This window comes from Euphorbia lathyris, chromosome 4, assembly GCF_963576675.1.
Source record: "Euphorbia lathyris chromosome 4, ddEupLath1.1, whole genome shotgun sequence".
Classification (NCBI taxonomy): Eukaryota; Viridiplantae; Streptophyta; class Magnoliopsida; order Malpighiales; family Euphorbiaceae; genus Euphorbia; species Euphorbia lathyris.
This window is the reverse complement of record NC_088913.1, coordinates 14,829,852-14,855,233: the sequence shown is the minus strand read 5'-3', so window position 1 is coordinate 14,855,233 and position 25,382 is coordinate 14,829,852. Positions and strand designations below refer to the sequence as shown.

Below are 25,382 nucleotides of genomic sequence, written 5' to 3'. Positions count from 1 at the left end.
ATCGAACCGAACATGATCAAACTTTAATCGATCCAAGCACTGAACCGCTCATGAGCAACTCGACTCATACAACCCTAGATGCGGGTTAGGCCGAGTTGCCGCTTTGGGAAGTGCTCTAAAAGTATCTAGGAAGCAATCTCCTCATCCTCCTCCTAAAACCCTATTGGATACTCCAATGCCCCAGAATTCAATTATTGATCCTTAATTAGGAATTTAATTTTCCTTCTCGTAATTCTCTTTGTATGTTTTTCTATATAGAAAGTTCGCTTGTTTGTTTAGCTTGTAAAATAGAGCTTGACGGTATCGCAATGAGGGACCCTCAAAACCTGAAGTCAATTCAAATATAAAAAAGTGAATAATGTAAGCCAAGAGAATTTGTATGAATACTATGTTGAATTTCGTACCTTTGTAAAGAGAGTTTTTATTCTTTATATAAGAGTGGAGGCTCATTGACTCAACAAGAACAATAAATTGAAATTCAAACTTTTTGGCAATTTATAAAGAACGAAACAATTAATTGCTATATTATTTTTAGATTTTGTACAAATATCATGTTGAATCATCTCTAAATTCAAGGCATTAAAACAATCATCATAAATCATATCGTTTTCTTTTTATGATGAGGGCATCTATTGCATGAGAAATGATAAAATGGAACCTAATGGAAATGAGCTCCGAAACAAAAGAAAAGATTGATGTAATTGAAATAGGATGGCTATTCACTTACAATAAAGTTTCCGAATGAAATACCGTGGGGTCGGTCATCAGGTCAGCCAATTGATTGATTTGTGTAGTCTCTTTAGGCGATGAGCACTGTTTTTTATGGAATCCCTCCATTGGCGAGTATAGGCCCAACCATATCAATCTCTCCTTTACCGGCTTCTGTTAGATATTCGGATAATTATAAAATAATTGGAATTAGTTATTTTCATTTAGCAAGTTTTTCATTGAAAGAAAGCTCAAGGAGTATATACAAATATCAATATGAGCTTTATTTCTCGGGCTTCCAGCTATCCTTTTCAATGGAGCTTTCCACAATATTTTAGAGGCTCTAGGCAACTCTCATACTTTATTTTTTCTACAAATTTTAATATATATATATATATAATATATATATATATATATATATATATATTAATATAATTAATTCTTGACTCAACAAGAATAACAAATTGAAATTCAAACGTTTTAGCAATTTACAAAGAACGAAACAATTAATTGCTATATTATTTTTAGATTTTGTACAAATATCATGTTGAATCATCTCTAAATTCAAGGCATTAAATCTTGACTCATTCTGTTTGAAATTCAAATCCTCATTTTGTTGACCATTATTACCCCTTGAATTATGCTCGTTTCCAACACCTTTACTCTTAAAATCAGTGGATCACATGTAGTTGACTCGAAATGCAAAGCATTAAATCTGGTACCAGCGTTTTGCTACATTTGTCACCAAAGTGGGATTCACCAATAGCATATATGATCACTCTTTATTCATCTTTCAGCAAGGCACGGACACTGCCTACATTCTCCTCTACGTTGATGATATTGTTCTTGTAAGCTCTTCTGACAAACTTCAGTCCTCAATTCTATCTCAGCTGAACTCTGAATTTGCAATGAAAGATCTGGGACCCCTTCACTACTTCTTGGGAATATCGGTTACACACTCACCAAGCTCCCTATTTCTGTCTCAAAAGAAGCATGCCTCAGAAATTATTGATAAAGCTGGGCTTGGTTCCTGCAATCCAGTTGCTACTCCAGTTGACACAAAACAAAAGCTCAGTATATCTCAGGCTCAGCGTATCACAATCCCATAGAATACAGACAGTTAGCCGGTGCACTACAATACCTTACCCTCACCAGGCCAGATATCTCCTATGCAGTTCAGCACATCTGCCTATTCATGCACGACCCCAAAACATCTCACATGGCAGCCCTTAAACGCATTCTTCGGTATATACAAGGCACTTTTGATCTTGGTCTCACATTAATTGCTTCATCTCCATCGCAGTTGATCTCTTACACTGATGCGGATTGGGCTGGCTGTCCCGATACTCGCCGCTCAACCTCCGGCTACTATGTTTTTCTTGGTGACAATCTTATTTCCTGGTCAGCCAAACGACAGCCCACGTTGTCCTGTTCTAGCGCAGAAGACGAGTATCGCGGTGTGGCTAATGTTGTGTCTGAAACATGCTGGATTCGTAACCTTTTACTTGAGCTCGGGTACCCAATTCAAAAATCTACAATTGTTTATTGTGATAACGTCAACGCCATTTATCTCACCGATAATCTAGTTCAACACCATCGAACCAAGCATGTAGAGATGGACATTCACTTTGTCCGGGAACGGGTCGCCAAAGGCGAAGTCCGTGTGCTACATGTCTCGTCCCGATATCAAATAGCTGACATTTTCACAAAAGGCCTGCCTTCACCTTTGTTCGAGGACTTCAGAAATAGTCTCAATGTTCGGCCTCCAAACCTTGCGACTACGGGGTGTATTAGAGATATTTATTAGTATTTACTGTTATAGCATTTACTGTATTTATTTATCTACACAGCAGTTAGATAAAATTAGAGTTTCACTGAAACGTGAACTGTACTATGTATTTATACCGTTTTACACATCAATGATAATCACTGAGAATTACATTGTTACAACTGGGTCTATTCACATTAATGACGACTGAAACGAGTGCGTAACCGGTACAATTTATTTTATTTACAGAGCATTCCAAAATTGTTCACTTTTATTTTTGGTAACCAACTTTTGAATGTTGGATTTATTTATTTATTTTATTTGTTATGGTAAAAAAATTTACCATTTTAAAATATATTTAGGAATAAATGTACACAAGGCAATTTTGCATTTTAAATGGGAATATATATTAATAAACCATAATGCCTTTTATAAAAGTAAAGCCAGATGAATTTGCTTGGGCGTAAAGCTATCTAGTATGGGAATGAGCATTTGCATTAGAGTGTGCTAGTCTCTGTGAAAAAACAAGGAAACAAACTCCTAAATTGACTTACTATTCTCCGATAGAATGGAAGTGATGAGGAGTTCATCAAGCGAGAAGAAATTAGTTCGAAATTTATCTGACATTGTGTTCAAATGGTCTCTCGAAGACCTTTTGAACGAAGATCTTTTCGAGGTTTACACTTTACCTTTTCTTTTTTGCATTCTTGATTAGGTTTTGGATTATATATCTTGATCGATGAATAAGAAATATATAGTTGATTTCTTGGAACCAAAAACCCATTATGTATGTATCTTGTAGTAGTTGTTGCTTGATTCTGTAGTTACAGTTGCAGTTGCAGTTTCGGTTTCCGTTTCCGTTTGGCATCGATATGTTTTATTGATTCATGCGAATTCGACAAGTAAATGGGAATATATATTAATAAACCATAATGCCTTATTACATAAGTAAATCCTGTGAACTTATTTGCATTAGAGAGAAGAGGGCTAGTTTCATCAACTGGGGAAGAGCTGAAAGCGCGAGAATGGAAGTGAAGAGTTGGAAGAAATTAGTTCACATTGTGTTTAAATGGTCTTTGGAAGGTTTACACTTATTGTTTCTTTTTGCATGCTTGATTTGATTAGGGTTTTGGATTATCTATCTCTTGGAACAAAAAAAACCCATTATGTATGTATCTTGTAGTAGTTGTTGCTTGATTCTGTAGTTGCAGTTTCCGTTTCGGTTTCCGTTTGGCATCTATATGTTTTATTGATTCATGCGAATTCGACAAGTAAATGGGAATATATATTAATAAACCATAATGCCTTATTACATAAGTAAATCCTGTGAATTTATTTGCATTAGAGAGAAGAGGGTTAGTTTCATCAACTGGGGAAGAGCTGAAAGCGCGAGAATGGAAGTGAAGAGTTGGAAGAAATTAGTTCACATTGTGTTTAAATGGTCTTTGGAACAAAAAAAACCCATTATGTATGTATCTTGTAGTTGTTTTATTGTTGCTTGATTCTGTAGTTGCAGTTTCCGTTTGGCTTCCATAGATATGTTTTATGAATGTGAGTTTTTATTGATTCATGCGAATTCCACAAGTAAAATTTGATATCTGATCCTTAATTTTGTATTGTAGGTGGATAAGATTCCAGAATCTTTTGAATCAGTTGAACAATATCTTGCTTCATATATGGATCCATTATTGGAAGAAACAAGAGCACAACTATGTTCAAGCATGCAAGTGATTTGCACAGCACCATTTGCTGAAGTAACAGCCTTCTCACAGTCCAAGTCCGATGGAAGTTTGGTATATGATGTTAAGGTTGATCAATGGAAAAGTTCTCATGGAAATGGAAATGGAAAGGAGCCTTACAAAACATTGCCTGGCGATTTCTTCATTTTAGCAGACGCTAAGCCTGAAACTACCTCTGATTTACAAAGAACCGGAAGAACATGGGCATTTGCAATGGTCAGTGATGAGAATGAAGATGCTATCAGTTCTTCTCAGTTTCAAGTTGAGGCATCTCAAAAAGTACAAGTTAATAATGATGGAATGGGGAGCTCTTTGTTTGTTATTTTCTTGACAAATATAACCACTAACAAAAGAATATGGCATGCATTGCATATGCAAAGCAACCTGCATATCATCAAGGAAGTTCTGTCTCCTGATCACACGGTAAGGGATTTTTTAATAAAGTTAAGTTATACTTGTTGTGGATTAATTAGGGATTTTGTGGAGTCAACACTACTACTATTGGCATTCTATTCTATGCTATGTTACACGGACACAAACAAACTTAAAAACTTATTAGAACTTTTTCTTAGACCATGAGAGTTCAATTTTAGCCTAATTTCTTGCATGCACAAATGCAATTCCAGGTATTACATTTAACTGAAGGACTTTATTATATGCTTTGTGACTGGTATGGTCTCTGATTGGAAGCTTTTGCTTCATAACAGGTCACACAAAATTATATGGAGAGGGCCCAAATTTGCGATGAAAAAACGAGTTTATTCGCAACATTGGATGAATCCCAGCGTGAGGCTGTATTGGCCTGCATTCATAAAATGAAGTATGTGGAACTCATTTGGGGTCCACCAGGGACTGGGAAGACGAAGACCGTCAGTGTTCTTCTTTATTATAGCCTCTTAAGAAAGCGGTACAGGACTTTGACTTGTGCTCCCACCCATGTTGCAATTACACAAGTAGCCACAAGAGTTCTGAAGTTGGTCAAAGAATCTCACGATGCTTCAGTTTATTCGGTTGGAGATATTCTCTTTTTTGGGAATAAGGAACTCACTTCAGAAATCATAGATATACATTTGGATTATCGTGTTCAAAGGCTTATAGAGTGCTTTGCACCGACGACTGGTTGGCAAACTTGTTTTACTTCAACGACATGTTTCTTTGAAGATTGTGTTTCTGACTACCGCAATGATGAAAGGGAAAACACCAAATCTTTTCTCGAGTTTGCAAGAGAAAGATTCCTGTCTTCTGCAATGGAATTGAAAAAATGTGTGCATAGTTTATGCACTCATATACCTGAAAGTTACATCCAAAAACATGATATAGCCAATGACGTCGTGTCACTTGTTCGACTACTTGATTATTTCAAAAGTTTTCTATTTCGTGATGATGTAACCTCCGAAGCGTTGGAGGGGTTTTTCTCACATCCAGAGGATTCTTCTCAAGGTTTGGGGTTGGGTTTTGCAGATATGCGCTTGAGCAGAAGAGAATGTCTTTCTTTATTAAAAACTCTACATAAGTCCCTGCATAAACTCGAGCTTCCAAGCTCAGTGGACAAGTCTTCAATAGTCAAGTTCTGTTTCAAAACAGCTTCTCTGATTTTCTGCACAGCATCTAGCTCGTATAAGCTGCATTATATGGATATAGAGCCGTTGGACTTTCTGGTAATTGATGAAGCAGTGCAGTTAAAAGAATGTGAATTAGTGATACCCCTTCAACTTTGTGGTATTAGGCATGCTGTTCTTATTGGCGATGAGTGCCAATTACCGGCTCTAGTGGAAAGCAATGTATATATACCAGTTCATCTTTTTCCTCTAAACGTTATATATATATATATATATATATATATATTATAATTCCATCTTTTTTTTACAGGTTTCTTGTGCAGCTGGATTTGGAAGAAGTTTATTTAAAAGGTTAAGTTCATTGGGCCATCCGAAACACCTTTTAAATATGCAATACAGAATGCATCCATCCATCAGTCACTTTCCAAATTCGAATTTCTATTCGAATAATATCTTGGATGCGGCTAGAGTTAAGGCTAAAAGTTATACGAAGCAGTATCTTCCAGGGCCAATGTTTGGTCCCTATTCGTTTATAAATGTGCTTGGTGGACGAGAAGAGATGGATGATGTCGGGCACAGCAGGCTAAATACAGTCGAGGTTGCTATTGTATCGAAACTGCTAAGGAGTCTGTACAAAGGTACACCCTTTTTGCATCTATCTTAAGTGTTTAAAAAAAGAAAAAACATGAAAAACAAGTAATTAGTTTGAAACTAATGCTGGCTTCTCTTGTATGCAGCATGGAAGGGCTCAAAGGAGAATATTATTAGCATTGGAGTAATATCTCCTTATGCAGCTCAAGTTATTGCGATTGAAGACAAACTTGGCCCCCAGTTTGAAACTAATGCTGGCTTTTCGGTTAAGGTGAGATCAGTTGATGGATTTCAGGGCGGGGAAGAAGATATTATAATAATGTCAACTGTGAGAGCAAATAGAGGAGGAGCAATTGGTTTCATGTCTAATGATCAGATAATCAATGTTGCTCTAACAAGGGCAAGGTATTACTTCAGATTGATTCTTTTACTATCTCTTGTATTTATTCTGTTTCCTATTTATATTTTTTTCAGAAATAACCAACATAGATTTCTTGTGATTGTTGCAACATGAGCTTATTTATTGGTCCTTGTAGGCACTGTCTCTGGATTTTGGGGAATGAGAGAACCTTAATTAATAGCAAATCCATTTGGACAAATATTGTCAATGATGCTAAGAACCGTAATTGCTTCTTTAATGTCGATCAAGACGAGGAATTGGCGAAAACCATTTTAGAAGTGAAGAAAGAGTTTGATCAACTTGACGATTTGCTGAGTGGAGATAGTGTATATTTCAGAAACTGTAGATGGGCGGTATCGAATTTAGTAATTATATCATCGCATTATTTTTATACGGTCTTAAGTAATATTTATTTATGTTAGTTTTACGGTTCCTTCATTCAGGTTCTTTTTAGTGAAAACTTCAAAACATCATTTGGGAAATTGGCATCAGTTGAGGCTAAGACAATTGTTCTGGTCTACATACTTAGACTTTCCAGTGGTTGGTTTCCTAAGCAGAAGAAAGCAGATGCTATTTCGGAGTCTTTTCGTTTCTTAAGGCAGTTTAGGGTTGAAGGATTGTACGTAATATGCTCAGTTGACATAGTGAAGGAGAATAGGTACACCCAAGTTTTGAAAGTTTGGGATATATTACCATTAGAAGATATTCCAAAACTAATCAAGCGCCTCAATGACATTTTTGAAAGATATACCAATGATTTTGTCAGCCGTTGCAATCAGAAACTCTTAGAAGGGTATGCCTTTCAGAATACACACTAGTAATATTTGTGATTCATAACATGTATAAAAGCGAACACGTATTTTATTTTTCCTTGTATAAAACTGATGTTGGTTTAACGTGTGCAGGGATTTGGAAATTCCTACAACGTGGTTGGTTTCTACTGATATTGTCCGGTATAAGAGTCTCGGGGACAATGAAACAGGAAGCAATTTGAATTCTTATGTGGAAAATTCAAAAGTGAGTGACAGCTTATTGCTAATGAAATTTTATAACTTGTCATCTGGAGTTGTTAGCCACCTGCTGCTTTCTGACGGTGATGGTCAAGAGCTTCAACTACCTTTCGAAGTAACAGACGAAGAAAGGGAAATCATTTTGCACCAAAGAAGCACATTTATAATGGGTAGATCTGGCACAGGAAAGACGACGGTATTGATAATGAAATTGTTACGGAAAGAGCAAATTTATCTCACGGCAATCGAAGGATGTAATACTCTCACGAATGCCTTGCAGAAAGACAATATTGCAGAGGATGAACCTGTACTGCGCCAACTTTTTGTTACTGTTAGTCCTAAGCTGTGTTTTGCTGTCAAACAACAAGTTGCTCAACTGAAAAGGTACGAGGACTGTCTTCAATATATACTTATTATGTAGTGTCACAAAATCAGGCAGATTTATACCTCATTGTGTTTCGTGATATTATATTCTCTGCCTTCTGAATCAGGTTACGTCAAAAACACAACTTATAGATATAACCCACATGACACATCCTTTGGATACATTTTTTTGTTTTTGTTGCATTTTTACCATGTGGAATATATAGATTACATAAGCCCATTATGATACAACAACTCATTTTGACACCCCTTCTTCGACTTGATTTTCCGTGCTTATTGTTTATCATACTTCAAACAATCTTAAGAAGTTTCTAGTCATTTAGCTTCCTTTTCTTGTAAAAAAATGTTTGCTAATATATCACAAACATGTTTACAGCTTTGCCTCTGGTGGAAAATCTTCTGCCTGTAATAGTTCAGTAGATATGGAGGATGTTGATAAAGCTGCACGATTCGAGGATATTCCTGATTCGTTTATTCGTGTTCCTCCAAAGTCGTATCCTCTTGTGATAACTTTTAATAAGTTTCTGAGGATGCTTGATGGAACATTTGGTACTTCAAACTTTGCAAGATTTCCTGATGTGAGGCAATCACTTCTGATGCAAACTTCTCTGGAAATGAGGGAGGTTAATTTCGAAAAGTTCTGTTTACTGGCCACATTTCAATTCGAAGTTGACTAAAAAGCTCGACTCTTCCAAAGTCTTCACGGAGATAATGTCTCGAATAAAAGGGGGCCTGCAAGCAAGTGACTCTTCTGATGATACACTCGGTAGGGAAGATTATGTTATATTGGCCAAGGGTCGGGTTTCCACCTTAAGTAGTCATGAGAGGGAAATGATGTACGATGCGTTTGAAGCTTATGAAAAGATGAAGATGGAGAAGGGTGATTTCGATATGGCTGATATCGTCATTGATCTTCATCGTCGGCTTAGGAGTGAAAGCTATGAGGGAGACATGATGGATTTTGTCTACATTGATGAAGTCCAAGATCTTACAATGAGGCAAGTTGCACTTTTCAAACACGTCAGTAATAATGTGAAGGATGGTTTTGTGTTTTCTGGTGACACTGCACAAACTATTGCGCGGGGAATCGACTTCAGATTCGAAGATATAAAATCATTATTTTACGATCATTTCATTATGGGATCACGAGCTGAAGAGAATGATAAAGTGAAGGAGAAAGGTCACATATCAAAAATCTTTCATTTAAGCCAGAACTTCCGGACTCATGCCGGTGTTCTCAACTTAGCTCAAAGTGTTATTGATCTTCTGTACCGTTTCTTTCCTAAGTTTGTTGACATTTTAAGTGATGAAACGAGTCTCGTTTTCGGGGAAACACCGATTTTGCTCGAATCGTGCAAGGATGAAAATGCAATTATCACTATTTTTGGAAACAATGGGAATGTAGGAAGTAAGTTTGTTGGGTTTGGAGCTCAACAGGTCATTTTAGTAAGGGATGATTCTGCTAGACAAGAAATCTCTGGCTATGTTGGAAAACAAGCTCTTATCTTGACCATAGTGGAGTGCAAGGGCTTAGAGTTTCAGGTCGGTGTTCCTTCCTTTCTTTTATTGCTCTTGCTCGCTGTTGTTAGAATCGTGCAATTCTGGTTTGGAATTGTACGATTCAAGTCCAGTCGGTGGTGACTTTCTTCTTTAGGATTGCATTAGATTTGAATTTTAAGCACTTGATATGACTTTTTTTGACAAATTAAAATTACATTTTGTAGACTATTATTTGATAATCTTTAAGTTGAACATCGTTATTTTTTTTTTAATAAATATTAAGAATTTAAATCGAATCTTATGATCTGAGTCACGATTTGACAACTATGCTCTTGCTCATTTTGTTTAAAGGATCTACAAAATTTCTCTATTTTATGTTAAATGGCTAACTCTTTGGTACTGTGTGACGCTTATTTATTCCTCCAATAAGTAAGCCATCAGAGAGCTATAAATCACCGTACATATGAGACCTCAGAGGATGCATTTCTCATTTCCTGTCAAATTCTAACATTTCTTTGCCAATGGCATCTTGGCATTGCGTTTTATTTTAATCTTTCGACGTATTTCCTCGTAGGATGTTCTCTTGTACGGTTTTTTTGGCATATCACCGTTGGGAAAAAAATGGAGTGTTCTGTATCAATACATGAGCGAACAAGGCTTGCTTGATGCCGGACAACCTTTCCCAAGCTTTAATCCATCAAAACACAACATCTTGTGTTCCGAGTTGAAGCAGTTATACGTTGCGATTACTCGTACTAGACAGAGATTATGGATTTGTGAGAATTCAGAGGAATTTTCTAAACCCATGTTTGACTACTGGAGGAAAAAGGGACTTGTGCAAGTCAGGAAGCTTGATTATTCACTTGCTACAGCAATGCAAGTTGCTAGCAGCCAAAAGAATGGAAGTCGCAGGGTTATAAGGTATGTTAACTTCTTTTAGTACTTCAAAATTGAACAGCTTTAGTCAATATTCTTATTGCTTTGCAGCTTTTACGTGAGTGCAATTACGAGATGGCAACCATGTGTTTCGAAAGAGCTGGAGATGAGTATGGAGAAAAATTGGCCAAGGCTACAGGGCTTAAAGCAGCTGCTGACAAAATGCATGCTTCAAATCCCGAAACGGCCTCTATTGCTCGTAAGCAAGCTGCTGAAATTTTTGAATCCATTGGAAAAGCTGAGTATGCTGCAGAATGTTTTTTCCTGCTGAAAGAATATGAAAGAGCAGGTACAGAATTCTTTCTAAAGAGTAGAGGCCTACTAGTTATTTCAGAACATTGTTCTTGTTTAAGTCTTCATAATCTCTTAAATTGCGTGATAATCTTTTAACCTTGAACACTTCTAGATGTCTTTCTCTCGACTGTACTTGGCTTAATTGAATAGAATTGTAATGTTTTCTCCAGGTACAGAATTCTTTCTAAATTCAGAACATTCTTCTTGTTATGCCTTGATAATCTCTTAAATTGCTCGGCAATCTTTTAATCTTGAACACTTCTAGACGTCTTTCTCTCGACTGTACTTGGCTTATCAAATAGAATTTTAGAATCGTGCTAGAGTATTTCTGTCATTAACCCATTTTCCCGATGGATGAGCGAACTGAGCTGGTCCAAAGGAGGATTCGGGATATCATAGCTAAATAGGAGGTGCAGAGAGTGAATACTCACTGTTCACACAATCCAGGAACTTCTATAGGGGATGAAGTCTGCGGTTCCTAATGGAATGCTGAAGTTACCACCCTAATCGTGAGGAATAAAGTTCCTTCGTTCAAACAATTTCTGTACTCATTTTCTTGCAATTTTTTCTTTTGTAGGAAAAATTTATTTGAAATGCGGGGGGAGTCTTCAATGGAAAGAGCTGGCGAATGCTTATATCTCGCAGGATCTTACAAGCTTGCAGCAGAAGTTTATGCTAATGGCAACAATTTCTCCAAGTGTCTTAAAGCCTGCAGCGAAGGAAGACTCTTTGAAAAGGGGTTGAATTATATTAAGTGCTGGAAACAAAATGCAGATACTTGTATGGTCAAAAGAAGCAAAGAGATTGATAGAACTAAACAAGAGTTTCTGGAGAGGTGTGCACTTCATTATCATGAGCTGAATGACAATAGAACGACCATGATGAAATACGTTAGGTTGTTCGATTGTGTAGCTTCTATCCGTGATTTCTTGGAAAAGTTAGATTGTCTCGATGAGCTTCTGTCATTTGAAGTAGAGTCAGGCAACTTTCTCGAGGCAGCAAAAATTGCAAAGATGAAAGGCGAACTCTTGATTGAGGCTGATTTGGTTGGGAAGGCTGGGAATTTGAAGGAGGCATCATTGCTGATTCTTTGGTATGTATTTGCTTGCTCTCTTTGGTCATGCAGAAGCAAAGGTTGGCCCTTGAAGCAGTTTGCAGGGAAGGACGATCTTTTAGAGAAAGCTAAATCTTTAGCAAAGACTCATTCGGAACAGTTTTATGAATTTGTACATATGGAGGCTGAAATCTTGTTGAATGATCAGAAGAGTAGCCTGTCGACTATGAAACAACATTTAGATGCTTCTCGGGCACACAAGATCTATCATGGCGAAATAATATCCTCATGGAAGATTCTGGATGCGCATCTTAAATTGAATAACTCTAAATATGGGTGGGAAGAGCACATGGTTCATGATATAGCAAGGTTTTCAGAAGGTGAAATTTCGAAGAATCGGGTTTCTGCTGAGACACTAGTACACTTCTGGAATTTCTGGAAGAATAAGATTGTGAACATATTTGAGTATTTGAGAAGTGTTGAAACGCAAAATGTAAATGATTGTAAAATCTCGGGTGAATTCTGCTTGAATTACTTGGCTGTGCGCAGGCAATTCGATAATGTCTACAATCTGATGATCCCTGATGCGTCCTGGGTGAAAGAGTTGGATAGTGGATTGGTACGAAGCAAGGGAAAGTTCATTTCTTTAGATGCTCACCAATTTGCTTCTGCTGCTCAGAGCTATTGGTGCTCTGAATTACTTTGTGTTGGTAAGGCTATCTTGGAGAAACTCAAAAGCCTTTATGATATTTCGGGTAAGAATTCCTCATCTCTCTCCTGCCAAAGTAGGCATCTTTTTCATATCTATACAATTGCAAATACCTGGAGCCCGGGTTCCATGACAACAGAGCAGTGAAGAAATTTGTTGAACTCCCAACTGAACATCTATTTAGGTGCATCTTTCCTACGGACTGGAGAGAAGGATTGAAAGATAATATGTTTTCTTGGAGGAGAAGGGGTAATATAGGGAACTTAGTTAAGGAATTGACTTGTGAAGCAGTGGAGTTGGAGAAAACTGTATCCGATGGGAAGCTTGGTAGGATATTAGTTGCGGTTCTGGGGTCATGTAAACTAGATAATCAGTTGTTTGAGAAAATTAAAGATGGTTTCAAAAGTGACAAGTCATGGATGGGTTTGATTCTTGATCTCCTTAGGGAAAGTGGTGAGGAAACAAATTTGTTACATAGAGTTTTAGAAGAAATTTGCATAGCTAACTCGGTAAAGGCATCTTATTCTATCTCACCTGAATGTTTTCTCTACCTTGTCGAGCGTCAACTGATTCTTGTATCTTGCGCGAAAGAACACGTGTTCACGACGAAGTCTTCTTTTTCTGAAATACTAGTCCACATGGAACACAATGGCAGCTCGATTTCCAGTTCAGTAAACCTTGTTGTTGATGAACAGCTTAGCAGAGAACGTCAGGGCTTGTTATATTTTATAGTTGAGAAACTTCTCAAAGGTGACGATAATAGAACGGCGTGGCTTAAAAGGTTTCATGAAAATGCAAATGCAGCCAAGGACTGTTACAGAGCTTTGACTTTGAGATTAGTTGTTGCAGCATGTTTACTTTATATGAACTTTGCTTGTTTTAAGGGAAATCTTGATGAGTATCTGGTGGGTAGGAATGACATCAGGAATCAACTGCCATCGGAATTTGTTGATGCCCTTAACGTATGGGGGAGACGTGGGGATAGGGATTTGGGAGCAGATATAGATATGTTTTCTAAGGCATTTAAGCAAATGGGAAATCCACTGGTGATGGTGAGTTTGAGCAGGAATGATAAGGTTGAAGATATTGTACAAAAATCACAAGATGTGATTTTTCTGGATATGATCAATCAAAGTAAAGAAGAAATGTGGACAGCCTTGTTTCCAAATATGCCTAGTTTCTTGGATGAAGAGGCAGAAAACAATGGAACTTCTTCTCAGGCAAATCTTGGAAACCAAGCGAGCAATTCTCAAGCAGGAAACAAAGGGAAGACGAAAAAGAACAAAAAGAACAAAAGGAGGGGAAGATAATTAGTGGCATAAAACTTTCTACCCATGGCTTCATTTGCTATTGGCTCTATAAAACTTTACTTCTCTATTCCTTATTTCTCTAACTCAAACCATAAATTCCTAATCCTTTTCATCAAATAAATGAGTTATAGTTAACATATGATTTTTATTTTTACATTTAACTAATTGATAATATCCTTACGGTTTTAAATTAATTACATAGTCTTTTATTTAGTATTAGACACTTGTAACTATTGTCGTACTTAATAATAGTGGACTAGGGTTAGGGCCTTGCTTTTGGGCACAATATAAAATAATTTAGCCCATGTCTATAAGTGAGAGTTGTTTGTTGGCCGATCCAATTTTTTCTTTTTCAACAAATAAATTTAGCCAAAAAAAAAAATAAAACCTTATTATATATCCTTGCATTCGCAAAGGTATTTTAAGAAAAATGATTATATAATCAATTTTTTTTTTCCATTCATATATATGTCAATGACTCCTTGTTGCTTATATAGTACAAACCTTAGTTCAACTAAATTTACTTTAAAATATGAATTATTTATGAATTTTCCGACGAGGCTCGTCATAGCCTTTTTAGGTGGATCCTCTCCCAATTAATGTTTTTCTATACTCGATATCAATAATTTTAGTGACTTGAAACCCTTAACCACCAAAATAAATATAAAACTAAAATAACACATGTATCATAAATGGAACTAGGATTTTTACTATAGGAAGCAACCACATTCCGCTATTTTATAGATCAAATTAAAAACATGATTTTCTTTATAGATTTTTCGTAAAGTTTAAAGCTTTTAAGTAAAGTTCAAAGGTTTTAAGTAAAATTTGTCCAAAACAAACACGCCACTCAGCAAAGAAGACGTATTGGAACTCTTTAAAAAGAATGCTTCACACATATCGAGCTCTCGAGACGCCTATTCTGATTTGGCCGAAACAAACACGCCCCTATCAAAGGAAATCCAGTAATAGCCTATGCCTCATGGATTCAGTATCCCAACCTTCGGCCAGTAAGGAGCTACATGAGATTCCATCACCCATGTCAAAAATATTCTGATGCATAATGGAGGCAACGACATCCACATATGCAGTCTTGTGCCGTATTTTTCCCACAACCTTGAAGGAATCGTTAGCTTTTTCCTATGAATAGCTTCGATCAGAATCAATTTACAACTTCAGTAAGATGGTTGAGTCTTTCGTGGACCACTTCATCACCTCGATTCCAGAGGGAAAAACCATGTTGGACCTCAACCGAGGAGTTCAAGCCGAAGGAGAAAACTTAGCCCAATTCAACACTACTACTTTTTCTCTCTCCCCTAGAATCTCTCCATAGGTCTCTCTTCGAAACTAGTTTTCTCCATTTCTCTTCCATTTTGTTTCAACATATTTTTATTTTGCTGGTTTCCATTTCTCTCCAAATCTCACAAATTTCTTAGTTTTGTGCAAAAGCTATTGCGGAAGAGGTGTCTGAATCCAACTATATAAATCATCTCTTCTTTGTCATCAATTTTCATAGCCCAGATCACATACATTATTGATAAGGAGACCTATCTCAAAGCTGCTTGTTTTTAAAGGACGCAATCACTGCTAAATCTATAATTTTATACCTCTAAATCATTTAATTATTACCCATTGCACAAATATTATCCATCACACAATTTTTTTAATTCGGCGTTTTTAGAGCAGGAGCATCAGATGGAGAGCCAAAGATTGAAGACGAAGGGAGTACAGATGGAAAAGGAGACCTGGAGTAGGTGGAGGAGAGTTAACAATAGCCGGAGATGGAGCATTCATTGGAGGCATAACAATACTCGATGGAGAAGGAGAAGAGGCAGATACCGGTGGTGGTGTAAGCGGCGATCTAGTCGATAAAGTTAAAGGAGCAAAAGACTGCGATTATGATTTTTAAGATGCAGATGAGGTCTTCTCAATGGCGTAAATGGGGGTGAGGAAGAAGCCACGAAAATAGGAGAGAGAAAAACTTTTAATTAAAAATGGTCAAAATTCTGATAAAAACTAGTTTTCTCCATTATTGAGCTTGCAATCCCTAATGTCACGTAACTTAACGTAACTTAATATGACGTAACGTAACTTAACGTGACGTAACGTAACTTAACGTGACATAGTGAAACGTAACTTAACGTTACCTAACGTAATGTAACTTAACATGATGTTCATAAATATAAGGTCAGTTTATAAATCCTTAGCATTATAAGCTTAATTTATAAGTTCTTAAGCTTGTAAGCTCAATTTGTAAATCGTTAGATTTTTTATATTTTTTTTATTTATAAACAATCATTGAACTTACAATCTCTAATGTAACGTAACGTAATAAATATAAGCTCAATTTATAAATTCTTAAGATTGTAACGTGATTTGTAAATCCTTAGGATTGGAAACTCAATTTGTAAATTCTTAAGTTTTTTTTTTATTTCTTTTAAATTTTTATTTATTTATAAACAATCATTAAATTTACGGTGCCGTTTAGTTCACGGAATAGAATGGAATGACATACAATAGTTATTCCAAATAAATAGAATAGCAAAGAATGGAATAGAAATTCCTTAGAAATAACTATTCTCGTGTTTGGTTGGTGAAATAAGATAGAATGGAATAAATAATTTTTTCATTTAAAATAAAACAATACCCTCAAATTTATTACTATCAATTGTTAAATTATTTTTAAAAAATCAGAAAAATGAGAACATGAAAGATGGAAAAAACACGAAAAATAGAAAAACAATAAAAATTGAAAAATTGTAAAAACACGAAAAAAGGTGGAAATAGTAAAAACGCAAAAAAATATAAAAACACAAAAAGAAATAAAGAAATAAAAGTGGAAAAGGTTGATAATGCGAAAAACACGAAAATGTGAAAAAACGTGAAAAACACGAAAATGTGAAAATATTTTTAATGTTAAAAAAATAAAAATGTGAAAATTGCATTTATAACATTTTTTCCGTGTGTTTCAAGTTTTCTTGTTTTTCGCGTTTGTTCAAATTTTCGTATTTTTCACGTTTTGTAACGTTTTCGAGTTATTCATATTATTGTGTTTTTTTCTTGCATTTTCTCGCGTTTTCACGTTTTAGATTTTCGATTTTCCCCCTTTTCGCATTTTTTGTTGCCTTTTTGTATTTTTCGCATTTTGTTACCTTTTCGTGTTATTCACGTTTTTCCATGTTTTTCGTGTTTTGTTCGCATTTTCATGTTTATCGCGTTTTTCACGTATTGTCACGTTTTTATGTTTTAGCATTTTTCGCGTTTTTCATATTTTTTCATTTTTTCGTATTTTTCGTATTTTTCACGTTTTTGTATGTTTGTCACTTTGTCGCTTTTTCACGTTATTCATGTTTTGTGTTTTTTCGTGTGGTTACTTTTTTGCTTTTTCGTGTTTTTTGCATTTGTTCACGTTTTTTCATGTTTTTCGCGTTTTTTTCATATTCTTGTGTTTGTAACGTTTTCATGTTTTTCGTGTTTCATATTTTTTGTATTTCTATACTTTTTAACGTTTTCCTTAATTTTTTTTTTATTTTTCACGTTTTTTTATCATATAGATTATGAATTCGCTAAAATTTATAGGATTTGAGAAATTGGCTAGAAAGATTGAGGATTTAATGGAGGATAATTTTGTAAATTACAAAATACAATATTAGGAATAAACTATTCTTTGGCTAAATCGAAAAATAGTTATTCCATGAAAACAAGGAATAGGGATTCCATGGAATAGCTATTCCATCCAAAAAATTCAACAAAAGGTGGGAATAACTATTCTTTAGGAATAGCTATTCTATTCCGCGAACCAAACGAGTCCTACGATCTATAAAATTCATATATTCTAAGGTCATATTGGAGCATCTCCAACAGAGGTTGCTCCAAAGAGTGCCAAAAATTAACACATCATACTAAAACATAATATTTTATTAATTTGGTAATCCACATCACTCTTGACAACTTTTATTTAAAAATACTTTAATAGTAAAACAATTTTAAAAGTTGTCACCCACAAATTATTACATATATAATTATAAATATTATCAATTAATAGTGAAATAAGAGAGAAAGTCATAAAAAAATGTGAACAAATAGTATTCATGTAAATCAATTTTTTTATATTAAAAAATGTTTGGCAACCTTGCTTCAAGGTTGCCAAAAATTAACAACATTTTGATAACTTTTTTAGTATATACCATCACTCCAATAATAGATATCCTATGAAAATTGTCAAACTAAATGTCATATCAGCTAATACTCATCTATTGGAGATCCTCTTAATTACAATAATAATAAATGTGTAATATAATAAACATTATCATCAAATTCCACTAAATACAAAGCACCTAGAGCTAATTTGACATAATCTTGGTGCATTCACATCACTAAGAAATCATGTTTAATTTGGCATCTCTGTTTTCTTTATTGTTTTTTCATCTATCACAAATCTCATTACTAACATGTAGCCCATTATGCTACCTCTTTCAATTCATATTCTTTATTAGATTTGTTCAGAAACAATTAAAGTGCTAAGAAATCTCAGGACATAAAGGTCAGTTTTTTCATCTTGTTTTTTAGTGTAATTTTTCAGCTTCCAAATTAATGCCAGTAAAGCTTTAAAAAAATCTGGAAAACAGGAATATTGGCTTTCCAGTTGAAGAAACCTTTGATTGTTTTACACTGAATATTAAATTAAAAATCAAAGTCCTTCTTTCAATGGCGCAGAGAACATGACCTTTCGATTCAAGTCTCTTCCTTTACCTATCTTTACACCTACAAAACTACACGATTCCTTATCGCTCCACCTTCAATTTTTCACCGCTCACCATCCTTTTCTAAATCATCATCATCATCTTCGTCTTCTCACAATTTCTCCAGTACCCCCTTCGAAATCTTGATTAAAACTTCCCCCGTCCTTTACGCTCCCCAACCTTCAAGCTAGGTCATTGGTCTGCCGTTCGTGGAGAGACGTTGTTCGCCCTTTGAGAGAGGCTATGTTGTTTCTAAGACGGGGTAAGCGATTCACAATTTTTTTTAAGGTAATTTGATAATAACTTGGTAACCACTTGTTCAAAATATAATAGTCTCCGTGAATGGAGATTCACGCAGAACTCTTCTATATATATATATATATATAGAAGAATGAGTTTCCATCCATGGAAACTATTATATTTTGAATAAATAACTTGCTATAATAGATTGCCAAGAAATTATCAGATTATATATTTCTCTCTCCATCATAAAATCAAATTACAATTTTTTTTTTTTTTTTTTAAGATAATATTTCTCTTTCTTGATCAAATTACAATTTTTTTTTTTTTTTTTTAAGATAATATTTCTCTTTCTTATTCATTATCAAGTTTTTTTTTTCAAATTTCTTCTTCCCTTTCAAGACCCTTTCTATTAATGCCCTCCTTTAGAATAAGTTTTTAGACCTAAAAGTTGAAGAGTTGACGGAAACCTAAAGGGTTTAACCCCCTCCGTTCCACATGAGGAAGATGAAATCTGGTGTTTTCTTTTGTTTTTTGTTTTTTAATGTGAGAAAACCACGTCGAATTGGGAAGGTTCTTAAAAGAGGCGAGGAAGAGGAACGGAGAATTAAAGTTCAGTGTATGTAATTCAATCTGGAAATTGATTTGGCCGCTCTGAGTTCCACCTTAAAATTAGAATTTTCAGTTAGAGACTTGTCCAAGGACTTAATGAACCAAAAAATAAAAGATCAGGGGCTTAATTATGCTTTTTTCCATACATATATAACAAAAATTGAGCAGGGGCCTAATTTAGTATTTTTTTAGTAATGCACATGTAAACATGAAAGGTATGTTTGGGTAACAATCCATCCAAACAAACGGTATGTTTGGGTAACACGTGAAAGATGAGGTTTAGGACAGGTGTTTTACGGAAAGCTGAGGAAAGAACATTCACCAGCAAATTAAATTGGTACTGACTATCGACTTAGGCCCTGTTCTTTATCACTTAAGTTCAGTAGCATTCAGTTAAGTTCAGTATTCAGTAGTATTCAGTTAAATTCAGTTCAGTATTCAGCAGTATTCAGTTCAATTCAATTCAATTCAGTTCAATTCAGTTCAGTTGAGTTGAGTTCAGTTTTTTTCAGCGATAAAGAACAGAGCCTTAGAGTCATTTTCTGCCCCTTGTATGACATATATAATTAGGCCAACCCTATCTGAACTTCTTACCTAATCATATTCTAACTAAAATTATCTCAACCCTATCGCCTCTCCTTGATCAGATTTTTTACTTTCAATTAGTTCCTTGATTTCAATTCTTTTCAGAGTTCAAACTTTCGCTTTTTCCTGTCCATCGATTTTCCCGGTAAGAATTTCTCTCTTTACACTGTTTTTTTCTCTCGATTTTGATTTAGCTTTTGCCTTATGAGATATTAGGTTTCAGCTAATTCGTTTAGGGTTTTTTTGGAGCATTTTGAATTCAGTGTTCTGATAATGTCATTTGCCTTTGTTTGTCTCAGTATCATAGCTTCACAAATAATCATGAAGAGAAAAAGGATTTCTTCGGTTAGAAAACAAACAGAGGAAGTTAGCCACATACAGACACGATATTCAGGTTCTTTGTTTTATGATCTCCCGAAGGATATTCAGCTAAATATCCTACTTAGATTGTCAATTAAAAGAATTTTTGTATTGAAATGTGTATGCAAAAAGTGGTATGATATAGTTTCAGATCCTGAATTTGCAAAGCTCCATTTTGATCAAGCTGAGGTTTATCCTTTGATTCGAACTTCAATTAGTAAATACGGGTCGAAAATGGTTCATCTTATGCACCCAAATAAGGATGATTTCGAGCTCAATCTTGAGATGTATGACCGTACCTTCTCTAAGTCTGGACGTGTCTCTAATGTTCATGATAAAATTGAAGCCAAATTTGAAGTCCCTGAGAGATACGGGCTCTTGAAACATGTGTTTCAATACCGTATGCTTACCTGCAACGGCTTGCTTTTCTTGTCCAATCCATATGGTAAACGTTCTCTTATTGTTTGCAATCCTGTTACGGGTGAGTTTATTAACATTCCAGAGCCTAAGAAGATTGACGTTAGCTGGCTAAAAATATGTTATGGTTTTGGTTTTAGTCCTGCGACTAACCAATATAAGGTGATAAGAATGTTTGATCTAGGCATTCCTAAGGCTGAAGTGCATATTCTTGGTACAAAAACATGGAAAAACATTGAGTTTTTCAACCAGAAAGTGCCCATGTTATTATCTCCTGCTTATTTGAATGGTTTTCTTTATTGGTCTTCTGATTTACAACCATTATCTATAGTTACTTTTGACATCGAGAAAGAACGGTTTGGGTCAATTTCAGCGCCAACATTGAATCAACCTTGTCACGATGTGAGAGTATTAGGTGGAGAACTTTGCATATGTGAGGTTCTTGAGTCTGGTGTTATTCATGTTTGGACAATGAAAGATAATGGTACTGGAAAGGTGTGGTCTAAAGTTTTCTCTTTTGATATCAGATATTCTAATCCAATACAACATTATGTTTCACTTCAACCAATTATGTACATGAATGATGAGGCATTGTTGATGTTTAACTCTTCTGAAGATGTTTTAGTATACATGGATCCAAAAGAAAATCAGTTGAGATATTTGAATGTCCGCCAATTTGAGGGAGCTATAAAAGTCGAAGCAATTGCTTATATTCCAAGCTTTGTTTCACTCAAACATGCTCTATCAGGACAAAATGTGAAGGTGTTTAATGTTCGATCTAGGTAATTTTGATTGTGCAGATTATGATAAGAAAGTTTTGAAATGTTGCTTATTTTTATCACTTTGTAACCATTTTATTACTCGGTTGACTAGGTGCGCGAAAGTCGATGTTGCGCAAAGAACCCGATATCATCGATCTTGTAAGCTGCCACAGAGGTAAATGTATTACCTATAAAAGCATTATGAACCAAGCTTGGCATTGTTGATTCATGTGAAAGATGCAGAAGGCATATTCATGTTTGAAGAATCTGACATTGATATTCATTTTATGATTTTCGATTATATATATTTGGTTCGATTATATATTATTTATTTTAGTTTTGTTCTCTTTCCATATTTTCTTGGATAAATTACACTAATGACTACTTAACTCTTCTTGTTTGTACGGTATGATTATCGAAATTCAAAATGTAACCTAAAAACAATTGAACTTTACACTTTTTAACATAAAAGTCAGAATTATTGTTGACCATATATTATGATCTCTTACTGCTCCTTTTAACTTGTATAATTTCTCTCTCCTTTATCTCTTTTTCCTAATGTTATTAATATTCAATATAATGTTGATCAACGAATGTAAAACCTGCAATTTAGGACATTATAATCAACAATTTTCTAGTGAATCCTTGTATTTAAACTGTTTTCAATTGATCATTACATCATTAATACTTCTACAGGTGATTTGCTAAATTTGATATTAGCAAATTACTATATTATCTTTATTAATTAAATCTTGTCAAACTCGTGATATATGAAGGAAAAGTTACTAATGTTAAGTAAACACATGTCGTACGAGAGAAAAAGAGATAAAATTACAAGCTAAATGTCATAATATATGATCAACGGTTATACTGTGTTTATGTTAAAAAGGGGTAAATTTCATCCATGGTGTACAAACTTTACCCTAAATCACATTTTGGTGTACAGACTTCAATTTGTCACAGTAATATATACGTACTTAAGAGTGACCTCCCACTATGGTATATGGCCGGTTAAAATGACCGGTCAACGCTCAGTCAACAAGCCACCTCAGATTTGACCGGTCAAAAAAGCAAAAAAAATTCAACCACTAATATAAAATTACTATTATACCCTCTTCTCCTTTCTTCTTCCTTTCCCTTCCTCTTCTCATGTCCCTTTCTCTCACCAACTCTCTCCATCTTATTTCTTTTCTTAAGAAATCTGTAAAAAAGCATATTCAACCCACAATATATTTGTCACAATTCAAGAACTGGGTAAAGATGCAGGTGAAAAAGAACTGGGTAACACTCCAAAACTCTTATCACCTTCTTCACTTTCATAGATCCTCCCAAGAGTTGCTCTTCAAAATTTGTCATTTTAAAATTGTGTCACTTTCTTCAACTCGGAGTAGCTGAATATTTTTGAAGCAAGTTGCCAGTATCATATGCAACTTTGTTCACCCAGAATGTATCATGCGAATTACATCCTGCTCATCTTTTAATTATGCAAAATCATGTATAAGTTCGTAATTAATTGTTAAAAAATATGAAGTGAAGGATTAAAGAAATTACCCCACAATCAATATCAATGGAAGTCCTAATAGACTCATCTTTAAGATTAATCAATTTCCCAATATCATCAATATGCATCAGCACCATGAGGAAACATAGTTCCTCCACTAGAAAATATGAATTTATCTCCTTCATACATAATCCAATTCTGCACAGTTTTCTCCACCATAAGATGCTTATGAGGAACATGGCATACCACGCATAATCTCTACTTGCCGACCACTCTTATATTTATAAGGCATCAATATGCTGTTTTCGATTTCTCGGAATGGCAGAGATCTCCTTTCATCGTCTCCGACCATGGGATATGGAAAACGTCTGATCTCCAGTTTTTAGTGTGATCTTCATTAATTTCCTTTCTCTCTCATCTCTAATTTCCTTTCATAGCGATTCCATTCTCTCTCATCTCTAATTTCCTTTCATAGCGATTCCATTCTCTCTCATCTCTAATTTCCTTTCTTCTACAGGAACAGATTTGGAATTTTTTTTTGTGAAATAAGAGTTGGATTGGTAATGTTTTGCAAAATCAAACCGTAAAAAAGGAAACCCAGAACTTATAATGAAGTTTTTACAGATTTCTTAAGAAAAGAAATAAGATGGAGAGAGTTAGTGAGAGAAAGCGATAGGAGAAGGGGAAGGGAAAGGAAGAAGAAAGAAGAGGGGTATAATAGTAATTTTATATTAGTGATTGAATTTTTTTTACTTTTTCACCGGTCAAAGCTGAGGTGGCACGTTGACTGAGAGTTGACCGGTCATTTTAAACGGCCATATACCATAGTGGGAGGTCACCCCTAAGTACGTATATATTAGTGTGACAAATTGAAGTCTGTACACCAAAGTGTTATTTAGGGTAAAGTTTGTACACCACAAGTGAACTTTACCTTGTTAAAAAGTGTAAAACTCAGTGGCTTTTATGTTACTTTTGAAGTTCAGTAGCTAGCTTTTATGTTAAAAGGTCAGGTAATAGTAACCGATATGAAGAACTATAAGATCGTATTCTGATGCATAAAAAATGATAATCTTGTATGAAGCAAGCTCAGAAATTGGCGGTGTTAATTATTAGTGTAACACATGAAATTCAATTTTGTAAGAGGATTGTTACGGATGAAAACTAAAAGTATAATACTTTAAAATAAATAAAAAACATCTAAATTTAAGTCTTTAATATCCAAATATGCATCAATTAGAAAAGTGATAAAAAAAATCCTAAATTTGATTCTTTAACTTCTTATAGAACTGTTCGAACAAGTCATTTTCTATCTATTCTTCTGCATAATCGAAGAAAAAATCCTCTTGTAATGTGATATTTTGTCATTCTCCTTCTCTTTCGATGTTGGTATTTTGATTTAGATTCCAATCCGACGGCGAAAAGAATGAAGATTCGCAAGTGTAGTACGATGTGGAGGGCGAGTAATCCACATTAGTATTTTTTATGGTTATTGGTGGTAATTGTGCCGAATAGTATTCATCCCACAAAAGAATAGAATTTATACTAGTTTGATCAAGCGATAAGGAAGAACCTGGTGTATATAGATCATTATGGCTGCTCTCTAAAAATTCTAAATCTAATTTTTCCCACACAATTTCGTAGTTCATCAATAGGTCATCAAGATTTGCACTTATCTCGTCATCCACACGATCCAATTCTTCGAGAGAAGAATCGGATTGAAATTGTGCATAGTAACCAATTGAGTGATTGGTGTAATTTAGAAACCTACGTCGTGCATTCTCGTATTTCCACTGGGAAGAAAGTTGGTTTTGATGATAAGCTTCTCTTTCTTCTTCCTCCCATTCAGAAAGATATATCAATGAATAATCATATTCGATTTCTGGTACCCATTCTTCCATAGTTACCTGCAAATATTAATAGTTAAATGATTAGTTATTAGTTTTAATTAATAATGGAAAAACATATTGAACACATAAATATTAATGAAAATTTGGTGTTTATAAAAGTAGACAGTTTCTTGAATTTTTTAAAGAAACCCAAGATCTAGAAATTCATGAAAATTTGGGTCGTAATTTATGATTATATATTCTTAAAATTAACATAAACTAATTAATTTAAGGATGAAAATTATATAAATGAGGTTTACCTTAAAAATACTTGTGAGTGAGGAGGTGCTATGTTTCTTCTGCGTTTTGCTTTCTT

General features: G+C 34.8%; 3 protein-coding genes across 6 annotated transcripts; all 3 read left to right on the top strand.

Moving 5' to 3' along the window:
* The first annotated feature begins 2,969 nt into the window (after window positions 1-2,969).
* On the top strand, window positions 2,970-8,836 carry LOC136227511 (uncharacterized). The gene is made up of 9 exons (XM_066016199.1): window positions 2,970-3,152; window positions 4,099-4,638; window positions 4,923-5,996; window positions 6,085-6,412; window positions 6,512-6,770; window positions 6,902-7,118; window positions 7,209-7,558; window positions 7,671-8,159; window positions 8,536-8,836. Exons 1-9 carry the CDS (start codon window positions 3,045-3,047, stop codon window positions 8,834-8,836), a joined length of 3,666 nt encoding a protein of 1,221 aa, XP_065872271.1. The 5' UTR covers window positions 2,970-3,044.
* A 34-nt stretch (window positions 8,837-8,870) lies between these two features.
* LOC136227512 (uncharacterized) lies at window positions 8,871-12,521 on the top strand. The gene is made up of 4 exons (XM_066016200.1): window positions 8,871-9,701; window positions 10,234-10,580; window positions 10,647-10,884; window positions 11,467-12,521. Exons 1-3 carry the CDS (start codon window positions 8,871-8,873, stop codon window positions 10,864-10,866), a joined length of 1,398 nt encoding a protein of 465 aa, XP_065872272.1. The 3' UTR covers window positions 10,867-10,884; window positions 11,467-12,521.
* A 5,809-nt stretch (window positions 12,522-18,330) lies between these two features.
* Window positions 18,331-22,024, top strand: LOC136227531 (F-box protein CPR1-like). 4 transcript variants are annotated; one of them, XM_066016224.1, is made up of 5 exons: window positions 18,331-18,505; window positions 18,679-18,966; window positions 20,247-20,286; window positions 20,441-21,700; window positions 21,792-22,024. In XM_066016224.1, exons 2-5 carry the CDS (start codon window positions 18,948-18,950, stop codon window positions 21,856-21,858), a joined length of 1,386 nt encoding a protein of 461 aa, XP_065872296.1. In that variant the 5' UTR covers window positions 18,331-18,505; window positions 18,679-18,947; the 3' UTR covers window positions 21,859-22,024. The 4 variants fall into 4 exon arrangements, with proteins under 4 accessions (XP_065872296.1, XP_065872295.1, XP_065872297.1 ...); XM_066016223.1 differs by having other exon boundaries at window positions 18,591-18,966; XM_066016225.1 differs by lacking the exon at window positions 20,247-20,286 and having other exon boundaries at window positions 18,332-18,505; window positions 18,591-18,966.
* The last annotated feature ends 3,358 nt before the right edge of the window (window positions 22,025-25,382 follow it).